Below are 12,268 nucleotides of genomic sequence, written 5' to 3' on the forward strand. Positions count from 1 at the left end.
ACTCAGGGGAAAGCCATCTGGATGGGATTTTCAGGTGGCAGAAGGTGGTTTCCAAGACAGAGATAGGAGGGTGGGTATCGGTTTCTTTATTTCAATCGCTAGAAGTTTCTACCTACTGAGTGCTGGGCTCAGCTCATCACACTGCTCAGGATCGCTGGGACTCGTCCCCCGCTGGTCTTCAGGTGACACTGTGGGGACGGCTACTTCTTTGCCTTTGCTTTCTTTCCTTTGTTTGCTTTGTGGGGCTTGAGAGCCTCCTCCTGGCCGGGCGGGCCTGCGGGCGAGGGCGGGAAGGGGCTGGGCGCGTTGAGATGCAGCGTCTTCCTCTGCAGCTTCAGGTCCAGGATGTCGAAGGTGATCTGGATCTCGTACTGCAGCAGCTCCTTCAGGCACTCGATCTGGATGTGGATGGCCTCGCGGATGAGGTGCTCCAGGTCCTGCGGGGACGGAACAGGGCTGGTGACCGGGGCTGGGGGACGTCTGCAGGCAGAGCCGGCCCAGTTCTCACCGGGGCCCTGGCTCCCCGTGCGAGGACCCAGGTGCACTCTCCACCCCACCCCAGGCTCTGGGAGGCCGACTGGAAAGGGGCTCGTCCACCGGCTGCTTTGGCCTCGGCTTCTGGTTGAGTTCAGCCAAGGGGGGTCTCAGCAGGGGGCCTGGGGGGAGGGGAGCCCCCCACCTTCCTCCTGCCCTGCTGTGGGCTGGCCACAGCTGTGGTCCTCTGCCTGTGGCCACATTTCCTGTCCCCAGCCCTCTCCTGCAGCTGCAGCTCTCTTTCTGGGATCCGGTGGTCACTTCTTCTCCTTTCCTGTCAGGTCTAGGGTGACAGTCTCCCTGTTTGGGTGTGCCATTTGTTCCTAACCTTGTTCTGGGCCCCTAGGCTGGTCCCACAGTCCCTGCGAACTCTACTTTCTGGTCCGTGCAAACCCCATCTGGATACCACCATGCCATGTCCACCCTCACATCTCGAAGTTCTGGTGGCCCGCTTCATGGGCGGGGACAGGGGGACCTGCTTCAGGGAGTGGGCATGTCCCCAGCCAGCCAGCTGTGGGAAGAACACAAACTCAGCCACTGTCCACCACGGCACACAGGAGACCCTCTCGCTGGCTCCACCAGAATCGTGGCACACGGAGCCCCGAGACACGGAGCATGCGTGGCCCTGGGTGGCTGTGGCTTCCCTGCGCGAGCAGCCAGATAGCGGAGGGGAGTCTCCGTGGGGGCACATGCATGGGGTGTCCAGTTGTCCGTAATACACTTCTTTGAGATCATGTATTTCAACTTAAAATCCATGCAAAACTGTACGTTTGCCCCAGAATATCCCCCTGGTTGTTTTTACATAAAAATGATGTTCTTCCCTTAAATCTTTGGGAAGATTGTGCTCCAAGAGGATGCACAGTGTCGGGGCACACAGTGTGGGGGGCTTGTGCCCATGAGCTCTGCCAGGGGGATGCACGGGCAGCAGGGCCATGCTGGGGGTGGGGGGCTCGAGAGGAGCAGGCAGGGGCAGCCGCAGGGCTACGTGAGGCAGCCCCTCCTACTGTGGCCAGGCCCTCAGGAGCAGGATCAAGGTCCCCAGAAGGGGCCGGAGACAGACTGTTGCTTGGGTTTTGCTGGGTTCCCAGTAGATGTCTTAAGGCACCAAGATTACACGACCTCCCACGTGCAATTCATCCGGAGACTTGACTTCACACGGGCATCATCCATTCTGGCGTGTGTGTGTGCATGTGTGTGTGTGTGTGTGTGTGTGTGCATGTGTGTACACATACATAGCTTTAAAGCAGTACTCACTTCCGAAGATCATTTGCTGTTTGGCTGATGATTCAGAAACCAAAACCCTTTTGGAACACACGGGCCCTGCGACTCCCCACCCCCACGTGCACACGGACACAAGCACATACATGCACATACATGTCTCTGTGTTCAAAGATGATGCAACAAGGATGACTTCAGTGCCCGAGTACAGCTAAGAAAGTAATTTAGACTCTGTCGGGCACTCAAGCAGTCGGCTGCCCTGGCGCCAGGCCCGTCGCCATTACTGAAGGGCTGGCTGTGGGAGATGCTGGCAGCTGGGGCCCCAGGGGTCTTTACGACCCTCAAGAGGGCAGCCCAATTTCTTAGAGCCACACCCCAGACTCTTCTAGTTTCCTCCCTGGGCCACCGGCTCCACCCCTCGCCTCCCCTGGCCATGTCACCCTCCTTGGCCTGTCCTCGTCCCTGCCTCCTCCACCCCTTCCCCCCGGGCCTCAATGGGTGCTGGCTCTGTGGGCAGAGGAAGGGCATCGGGAGACTGCAGCAGCCCAGAGCCTGGCGTCTGTTCCTGCCTCCTTTGGTGAACGCTCACCCGTCAATGACGCCATAGAAAGAGCTTGGACTTCAGGGCCAGCCTGGCCTCAGTCCAGTGTTAGCTCTACCGTGTGGCGACCTTGCCCGGATTGCGTGAGTTCTCTGAGCCTCAGTTGTCCCATAACTAAAACGGCGACATGGATTTCTACCTTGCAGGGACGTTGTGTGACAATGTGCACGCAAAATCTGCCCTTCCACCCCCTCCCCTGTGTGCAGACGACGAGGTCCCGTATGCCGTGACCGTGGCCTGGGCCATTGCTCGGGAGGCCCAAATGCTCCCCGACGGCAGGTGAGCGGAGCCTCACCTGTCTCTCCAGGGCCTGGCGGGGCGTGGCGGGCGTGTCCCGGAAGGCCTCCTGCAGCAGGTGCTCCCGCTCCAGGCTCAGCGTCTCCTGCAGCAGCAGCATGTTGCTGCGCTTCTGTGCCTCGGCCCTCCCCAGCTCGGCCACCTGCTGCTCGTGCCTCCAGACAGCCCTGTCCCTGCCCTCGGCCAGCGGGAGGGGCTGGGGCGGTGCACACACCTCCACGTGGGTGACCGTAAGGTTGATGTCCTGGTCCTGGCCCAGGACATACTGGTAGAGTTTGTAGTGGCGGATGAAGGTGTTGTGGCAGTAGTCGCAGAGAGCAAGCAGGTGAGTGGTGTTGAACCGCCTCTGGTAATCCCTGAGCTTGTTCCCCAGGATCGTCACAGCCTCGGTAATGGAGCAGCCTGTGGGCACAAGGGGTGCAGAGTAAATGGGACAAAGCTGCACAGATGACAATCAATAAGGGCTCTGAACCAGACATTCTGACTCCAGACTATGATTCTGCATGACCATTCATTAGCTCTTGACAGCTGTGGAGTGTATAATGTTTCCCTTTTTACCTCGGCTTCCAGGAAGCTCAGACAGATCTAATTTTGTGCCATTTTTTTTACTTACATTTATCCCATTTTTTTCTGAGTGTGAGTATTTTCTTATATAAGCATCTCACTCCTTACCTGTGTTTTGTCTTCAAACTCCTGTTTTAAAGACTTCCTTTAGCTGTGCTTTATATTGTCCCCACCCTTTAGGGAGGAGATGGGGATTAAAAAAGGGATTCTGATATGAGGGGAGCAGGAGGTGGTTGGAGGGATGTCTAGGCTTGTGGCATGTGTCACAGAATTGGGCAAATTTTGTCTATCCCATGCAAAGGGATGCTGATGCTCTGAGGGCAGCAGCTGGGCAAGGCTCGGGGGGGTCCACCTTCTCCCGCCTTCCCCCTGCTCTCCTGTCCTCCCCCACTGCCTCCTGCTCACACCCTTCAGCGCTCGGTGTAGCAGTCGGAGGCAGGACTCTCCTGGTGTGTGAGCAGGACTTGACATACGACAGGGAGGCGGTCCGTGGAGGGTCAAAGCTGAATTATGTGCCTGTGCCTTGGAGGGCTTAGGGCAAACAGGGCAGGTGTGACTCTGGCTGGGAAGAAGTGCCAGGCGGTCCCGGAGGGGTTCCCTGGGGAGGCACTAGAGGAGCCGAGACGACCTGTGCCAGAGGAGTGTACTGGGCAGAGCTGGAGCAGAGCGGGGCAGGTGGGGGCGGCTTGTGCAAAGGGCCTGTGGTGGGAGGAAATGTGCCATGTGAGGGACTGGCAGGCGGGTGGGGGCAGGTGGCGAGCAGGCTGCAGGTCTGTGGGGGAGCCCCCCCGGCTGGAGATGCCCCAGGACGCCTCACCTTGCAATGGTGGCACCCCGAGGGCCTCTGTCTCTCAGAAGCCCTCCCTGCCCCTCACCCCACACTCCAGAGCACATATGACGTCTCACATCTTCTGTATTTCACATCTGTGCTCTGCTCCTTGTCATCGTGCTCCTGCCAGACCACAAGCTTCGCGGGAGTGAGGGGCTTCGTCTTTTCCCTTCACTACCAGGGCCACAGGTGGGAACGCCTGGCTGGCAGGGGGCTTGTCGAATGAACACGAGCCAATGGGCAGCCACTGTGTGTTTTAAGGGGGTGGGAGGCATGGGGGGCTTCATTCAAGGAGAAGCTGTTTAAGGAACAGCCCCAGGTACCAGGCGTGGGGGACGTGGCCTGTCACCAAGGCCCTCTCTATGGAGACTGCTGGGCGAGCACCGCAGGCTGAAGGCCAGGCACCCCGGACGTGGCAGGCGGGGGGCAGAGCCAGGTTCCAGGGAGCCGGTCCTGGTCCTGGCAGAGGGGGAAGAGGCCGTGTCGGAGGAAGGGCCGAGGCCAGGCAGGATCACCTGAGAGCAGGGCCTGGTCTGTCCTCACCGACTGAAGCTCTTGGCCGCTGCTGCTCTCGGGATGGCAAAGACCACCTGGCTCCACGTGCCCTGGGGTCCTGTCCTGTCCCGGTCCGCACTCAGAGGTGGGTGCCAGTGTGTGCGGGAGGTCTCCACCGCGAGGCCTGCTGACGGTCAGTCAGTGAGAGCTTCCTTGCAAGGAGCACAGGGGAGAGGGAGGGGATGGAGAAGCACAGGACCCACAGGCCCTGGCCCAGCCCGTGGGGGGGCACTAGCCTGGGGCCACCCCAGGCAGAGGGACAGCAGGGATGGAGGCTGGAGGTGAGCAGAGTGCAGCGTGGCTGTGTGCCCGGGGCCACACCCAGCTCCAAGTGTCTGAAAGCAAAGCTGGGTTCTGGGGATGGGGCTTGTGGTCTCCATCTGGACAGGGACACTCAGAAAGGCCCCGTGCGCCATGTGGAAGGCACTTCCGGGAACTTCATCCCGGAACCCCAGGACTTCCCAGGACGGGCTTCAGGCCTGGCCGGTTCCCCAGGAATTGCTTCCGGAATTTTGCACGCCCTTGTTTCCTGGGGTCAAGTGTGCACAGAGAGAACCGTCAAATTCCTGCAGGTTAGGAGCCGCGGTGGAGAGGCGCTGAGGTGGGGGCGGGGGCTGCCCCAGAGGGGAGGCGGTGGCCGTGAGGACATCAGGGGCGGCCGGCAGAGGGTGCCCGGGGGTGGGTGGCCGTGAGCTCTCCGGTTCTGATGGTCGAAGCTGGACTCCAGGCCTATGCGGGGGCGACTGTGTGAACCTCAGGGGTGGCTCATCGCACCTTCTCTGGGTTCCTCGGAGCTGAACCTGCCAGAAGGTACCCTGTCCCCCAGGCCTGGTTGTGCATGAGGCAGAGTCACCTGAGTCCTGCAGACGTGGTGGCCGTGTCTGCTCCGTTGCCGGGGCCGACCCTCGGGCTTGTCTGTCCAGTCCCCGGCAGCCGCGCACAGAGCCCAGGTCTGCACAGAGATGCCTGTGAGCCCCACAGTGCGACGCTGTCAGTGGGCGAGTACAACGTTCCAGGTGGCTTGTCACCTGGCGGATGCCCTACTGTGGGCGTGAGCTGTGGCCCGAGCCTAAGAGGTGACAGAGCCCGAGTGCGGACCTTGTCCTGGGTCAGCGAGGAAGAGCCCCTGGCTGCTTTCTGACTTCCAGCCCCGAGACGCGGCCTTGGCCAGTCCTGGGTTTCAGCGAAGCTCGTCCAAAGCTGGCACATGAGACGCACTTTCTTGGCGTGAGACCACGCTCCGTGGGCCCCGGGTTGAGAAGTTCCCGGTGACTCAGAGAGCAGAGGGATTAGTCTCGGGGAGAAGGCTCTGGCTGCCAGCGGGCAGACCTGTGCCTGCAAGTTGCTCTTCAATAACAGGGAGTGGCCTTCATTTGCATTGGCTGCTGGGAACTTCCTGAAGACGGTCCCCAAGCCCCTGGAGGCCAGCACCTGCGAGGGGACGGGCCACCGGAGTGGAGGAGGAGAGGAATGAGGAGGGGAAGAGCGGGGGAGGCCGGCAGGTGACAGTGCCAGGCGCCCCAGAATCAGGGCAAAGAGGCGCTGGGCTGGCTCGGGGAGCTCTGGGTGCCTTCCACAGCCCCCACACCCAGGGCCGGGCTGGGCGAGAGGCAGGGGCGCGACACTGTCCCTAAGGGGCTGGAAACGGTGGGGAAGGGATGCTCTTTCCGGGTGGGCCTGAGCCGGAGGACCAGGTGCCCCCGACACACCAGTTTGGTTGTCCCCATCTTGGCTCCCAGGGGAGGAAGCAGGTCGGGCTGCAGCCTGGCCCAGCAAACCTTTCCCGACACCTGGGCGCCCACCGGGCCAGCCTGGACAGTGGGAAGCAGGCGAAAACACAGGGCCCGCCACCTCCACCTGGCCCTGTCCCGTGCCCCCAGTGCTGCCCCACCCCCTTCTGCTCTTGGGAAGGCCACTAAACTGTGTCACCCCAGGGCGCCAGAGACTGTGACGCTCAGGTGTGCTCCTCTGGGTCAGGGCACTCTGACTGCACTGTGCCACACACGCCCGGGGTCACGTGGCCTCCCAGCCACTCCTGGCTCAGTGAGGCTGGTATACCTCATCCCCTCTTTACCCGAGAGGGAAACTGAGGCTCGGGCTGAGGGATTTGCTCAGGGGCATACAGCCGCTAAGTGGCAGAACCAGAACCCTCTCCACCATCCAGTTCCAAGAGGCTTCAAGGCTCTTTTTGTCGACCCTTGGAGGGGGTGCTGGACGGGGCGTCCAGCCCTGTTGGTCGCTGTTTTCCAAAGGACGTTCTGCGATAGGTATGTCAGCTGACCTTGAAGAACACAGGTCGGAGCTGCGTGGGTCCACGTATGCATGGGTTTTCTTCCTCCTCTGCCACCCCTGCGACAGCAAGACCTGGTCCTGGTCCCCCCCCCCCCTTCCTCTTCCTCCTCCTCCTCCTCAACCTGCTCAACGTGAAGATCAGGATGAAGACCTTCATGAAGATCCACTTACACTTAATGAATAGTAAATATATTTTTCTCTTCCTTGGAATTTTCTGAATAACATTTTCTTCTCTCCAGCTGACTGTGTCGCAGGAGGACAGTATACAGTATACATATTACACACCGAGTGTGTGCGCTTCAACCATCTGTGTTACCAGCAAGGCTTCTGGTCCGCAGGAGCTGTCGGTAGCTACGTCTTTGCAGAGTCGAAAGTTATGCGTGGATTTTTGACTACACAGGAGGTCGACGCCTCTTATCTACTTCATAGGGTTAGACAAGAGCAGGTGTATACAGTGCTTCCCACAGGGCTGGTACACAGTAAGCACTCAATAATGTCACTGTCATTGCCGTCGTGTGGTGTTCTGGAATCAACCCGGCTTTGTGGAGGGTGAAGCGTGGCCCTGGGTCAGGGAATCCTGCAGCCTTGACTTCCTCTGTCCAGTCCCCCAGGGGTGATGACCCAGAAGCTCTGCCTGCCGTGGTGGGCGGGGCTTGGGATGCTGGGGGAGGGACCCGGATGGCTGTGAGCCTGCTGGTCCCCAGTTACGGGTGAGAGCGGAAGGGACAAGTCCATCGTGCTGTACCCGCTGGTCTCCCCACGATCGAGAGTGCTGGATGGACCAGATTTCCCACACCCAATTCTAGATTCTTTTTTTAACATTATTTTATTTGATTAATTTTATAAGCCTACAGCACCTGGTATTCCCAGAGGGTCTCCCGTCTAAGCACCAACCAGGCCCAACCCTGATCTGAGATCAGATGAGATCAGGTGTGTCCAGGGTGGTAGACCCAAATCTAGATTCTTGTACTGACAAGCGTGTGTGTGTGTGTATGTGTGTGTGTGTGTGTTTTTACGCAGACAATGGGGCAGGTGATGAAAAATCAAGATCTTCCCAGAAAGCTCTGGCCAAGTGGCTGCTGCCTGGTGCTAAACTCTCAGGAAATAATAATGCCGCCCACCTACACTGGTGTGATACTTCGCAGTTTTAAAGCATTTAAAGTATCTGTCAACTTGTTTAATTATCCCAACCAATCTATGAAATAGGTATTCGCCACCATGTAACAGGTGAAGGAACTGAGGTTAGAGAGTCTATGCGGTTCGCCTGTTGTTAGTAGCAAAATCAGGTCTCAAACCAGATCCTCCGACTCCAGAGTGAGCACAGGACAGCTACGAAAGCACTTGTTAGGAGTGAGTGGAAGATACGTGAAATACACGGTGCTACAGTATGTCCGCTAGTATTTTTTAAATTTAAATTTGGTCTTTCAATTGTAAATATATATAGCATAAAATTTACCATCTTGACCATTTTTAAGTGTACAGCTCAGTGGCACTAAATACATTCCCATTGTTGTGCGACCACCACCACCGTCCCTGGCGCCCAGGCTTGAAACCTCACTCTAGTGTCAGCAGTTCTCCCAGTAACCTTCTCCGTAGCAAAAAGACCCACACAGGCCACGCACTGTGTTTAGTGGCCACGTCTCCTTAGCTTCTCTAAGTTTGGAAATGTTTCCCAGCATTTCCCTGCTCTCATGGCCTTACAGTGTTGAAGCTTACGGGAGAGTGACTTTGGGCAAAGCTCCTGATCGGATGTTTTCTCCTGGGTCGATGCTGGGTCCAAGTCTGTGCTGGAACCCATCCCATAAGGAAGCCGGCTTCTTCTCGTGGCCTTCTACCCGGTGGCACGTAATTCTCAGTGTGGCCTCTTACTGACGAAGTCCACGTGGACCCGTGGATTAAGGAGGTGTCTGTTGGCTTCTTCACTGTTAAAATATTCTTTTCCCTGTTGTCACTCATAAGGGTGTCGTGGGGAAGGTTCTTAGAAAGCCCGTAAATGTCTCCCTTCTCATCGAGCGACCTCCCCCTAGTTTCAGCACCAATGATGCTTCTCGGCTGAGCTAATGTCGCCGTGGTATCAGCCACAGAGGGGCTGCCCCGTACATTTGCCTAATGAATGAATCTGCATTTCACAGCCCAAGGGGTGGACAGAGGGACCACATCCCCTGGTGCCGCAGGGTCACCTTCCCGTGGGAGACACGCTGTCTCCACACACTCACCTGACCGCACCCCCATTCCTGCCCCAGCAAACTCACGCCTGCAAAGGGCGCCCCCAGACGTGCAGCAGGGCCGCACCTGACACAAATTGGGAGCCATTTGCAGTCTCCCAGGGGTCCATGAGGGGTTTCAAGCAGGGAGTGACACCTTTAGTTTATGTCAAGCAAAAATGAAACAAAAGCAAACACGAGCTGCTGGGAAGAGCTTGGGGCGCCGCAGGTTGCAGCTGGGCAGACCATGAAGACCAGTGAGGAGGATGCTGGGAGCCTGGGGGGTCCTCACCTTCCGGTGCGTGGGGAGGTGCGACGCTGGGAAGGCGGGAAGGCCCTGGCGGCCCCGAGGGCTCCTGGGGCTGGGCCGCAGGGGAGGCCTGTGAGCCCCTTTCCGCCCTCTCCTTCCCGGACGCCCCATACCTTTGGTTTCCCTCAGCAGCTCTTCTGTGAACTTGACCACCTGGGCCACCTCCGCCCACGGGAAGCCTTTGCCCACGGCGAAGACGATGCTGTCGTAGAGCGTGTCCAGCAGGATGCTCCTGCGGGAGTCCCGCACCTCGTCGAACTCCTCCCATTTCAGGAGTCTCCGCAGGTGCTCCCGGCCCTGTGACTTCTGCAGGGGGTGGTGTGCGGGAGGGGGTCTCGGGGTCAAATGCCATCTTACTGGCCGGAACACCACTGGGGGCCCCAGGCCGGTGCTCCAGAGCCCTGGTGAGTAAGCGGGAATGCGGGTGTACCCGGGAGGAATCACGCTTTGATTTCCAGGCAGCTTTGCCTCCCCTTCCTGGGGACTTTCTCTCCTTGCTAGCACTACCCTTTCTCCGTGGGTTCTCCCACTAGCCGCAAGCAGGCCTCGAGTTCTCAAATACGGTTCCTCCTCCCTCTTCCCTAAAACACAATTTGACTTTCCTCTGTGTCTACTCTCAGCTAGCTGCCCCAGACATATTGATCTGATAATGAAATTTATACTAAAGTGTACATGACTGATGGAGAAGAGGCTTGGTGTGACGCTTTAGCAGCAGGTATGAGTCTTGTTTGGTGAAAATTCAGGCCCACTGGCAGGCCAGGAGGGAAATACTGTTCAGGGTACCTGTTTTCCCTACCTAGAGGTAAGAACCCGTTTTACTTGAGAGTTTGGCTGGCCCTTCTAGAAAGGTTCTTACAGGTCACCCACAGATGTAGGAGAAGTAAGTGCCACTGAAAAGAAGGGATAAGAAAAGGTGTGGGGTGACGTGGAGACCCACTGCACGTAAGAGCGTTGCTCCCTCAGAGCAAGGGGAGGCTCTGGCTGGGGGGACCTTGGAGGACTTGGTGACACAGAGGGCCCCAGGGACTCCCCTTCCACTGCTGCCACTCTGCTGCCTGACCCAGGCGGACCTTCCCTGCAGCGCCCGTCTCAAAGCGACAGAAGCCCCGACTCACACTGCTGTGCCCGTCCACAGGGCTCCCCGGGGAGGCGGGCTCAGCCCCTCTGTCCCTCCACGCAGGCTCCGCTGCACCGCGGTCCCCACCGTGGGCCTGAGAAACGGCCTGGAGCTCAGACCCACGCACCTGTCACACCTCGGAGGCTGTGTGCTGGGACATGGCGGCCACTACAGGGTCACCTGAACAGGTGCCACCTCGAGCCCCCTCCAGCACCCCCCTCCCCAACCCCAGACAACTTCCTTTTAGAAGCCATGTTTCTCTTTCTTCACCTGAAACTGGAAGACTTCCTTCACTCCCTGGGGTGTTAAGAGTGCCATGGCCCCTGCATCCGGTTGCCAGGACACCCGGCCAGGACTGACTCAGAGTTTCCGGAACCCTGGGGGTGGCTGGGCCGGCTTTGTTAGGTCACCAGGCCTGCTTCTCGAGGGCATTCCTGGGCTTCTTTCCTCCCGGCCCCTCCTCCCCGTGGGACTCTGGGCCTCACTGCCTGCCCCTTTCCAGGGACCCCTACCCCCTTTCTTTCCCTGAAAACCCACCCTCCTTCAGGAAGGGAGTGGTCCTGGGCTTCCCTAGACACAGGAGCACACGCATGCACACGCATGCACACATACCCACTGCCTCCTCATCCTACATGTCCTGCCCCCTGCCTCACCTTGTTAGGATCTGGCCTGCACCCCCCTTCTTCATTGGCCAGTGGCATCCATGCCTCTGTGTTTCTGGAGTGGGGTGTCCCCAAGTGCTGTGCTCCAGCCCCTCTATGCCAAGATTAGGAGGGGTCCGGCTCCCTTTCCAGGCTGGTTTTCCCTTCTCTGTCCTGGAAGCCCCTGGCGCCCCCGTCACCTGGTGGGAGTCCTGCTCTGCCCTGCTCACTGCTGGAGCCGCGGGGAGGAAGCCTGGACGCGCTGGCTGGGCCTGGCAGACGGCTGCCCCGGCCCTGGCTTACCGGGTCACAGTGCTTCCCCCAGGGCGGGGTTGGGAGAGGCCCCGGCTGTGCCACCTCAGCCACCCTGAGCCACAATCCTCCCCCAGCCACACGACCCCGCCAAGGCTCACTTCCTGGCCCACCTTCCTCTTCCATCTGGTGACGATCGCTCAGGCCCTCACTGCCCCTCCCGGCCACACATTCTTGAGTGACGTTATCCAGTCCCAAGGTGAGGTCCGTCCGTTGCAAGCGACTCCCATGTTGGTGCGGTGGAGGTCGTCACTGTGCACAGCCGGGGTGTGCTGGGTGCTGCAGCCTCGCCCTGAAAGCAGGGGCTGTTGATAGTGCAAATCCTCAGACATGCAGGGGCCTCTGGGGCCAGGTGGGATTTAGCGTTTACTGGCTTTTCTCTCGTAGCTACGAGATGTCAGCTTCTCTGGGATTTCTTTGCGTCTTTAATACTGGCTAAGGCGGCAGCTGGAATATGGTAGGTGTTTTAGAAACATTGAGTCATGCATCTCGCGCGGATTGATACAAAGGCCTCCAAGGCTCAGGTTGAAAAGTTCTGGTCATGTTTTTAGAGCTTTGAATAGTTGGAGTAGGTTCTGTGTAGGACAAAGGCTATTTGACCAGGAAACCCATGGGATCACGGACATTTACACATGGCCGTTCTTAGAGGGAGGGCGTCCCTGCACCCCGACTGCCTGGGGCGGCCCCGATGTAATAGATAGTGCCCTGTTTCCCTCCCCAGAGTGGCTTGGTTTAGCTAATAAAGTACGTGGCCACCCCACGGAGAGGCCACTGAATCCACTCCCCTTATTTCG

The 12,268-nt window shown here is 58.7% G+C and overlaps 1 protein-coding gene across 1 annotated transcript; it reads right to left on the reverse strand.

Moving 5' to 3' along the window:
- Nucleotides 1–200: 200 nt before the first annotated feature.
- Nucleotides 201–10,860, reverse strand: C12H8orf74 (chromosome 12 C8orf74 homolog). Its single transcript, XM_069485324.1, has 4 exons — nt 10,792–10,860; nt 9,518–9,710; nt 2,649–3,052; nt 201–437 (listed from the first exon to the last, which is right to left on the reverse strand). Exons 1-4 carry the CDS (start codon nt 10,837–10,839, stop codon nt 201–203), a joined length of 882 nt encoding a protein of 293 aa, XP_069341425.1. The 5' UTR covers nt 10,840–10,860.
- Nucleotides 10,861–12,268: the final 1,408 nt, after the last annotated feature.

This window comes from Eulemur rufifrons, chromosome 12 (genome assembly GCF_041146395.1).
Source record: "Eulemur rufifrons isolate Redbay chromosome 12, OSU_ERuf_1, whole genome shotgun sequence".
Taxonomy (NCBI): domain Eukaryota; kingdom Metazoa; phylum Chordata; class Mammalia; order Primates; family Lemuridae; genus Eulemur; species Eulemur rufifrons.

Bases quoted from the DNA above. Each gene is read 5' to 3' on its own strand.
- C12H8orf74 (XM_069485324.1), bottom strand. From the start codon at position 10,839: ATGGCACTCTTAACACCCCAGGGAGTGAAGGAAGTCTTCCAGTTTCAG. The intron at 9,711-10,791 runs GTGAAGAAAGAG...CACCCCCTGCAG, and splicing joins AGGAAGTCTTCCAGTTTCAG to AAGTCACAGGGCCGGGAGCA. The intron at 3,053-9,517 runs GTATGGGGCGTC...TTGTGCCCACAG, and splicing joins GCTGCTGAGGGAAACCAAAG to GCTGCTCCATTACCGAGGCT.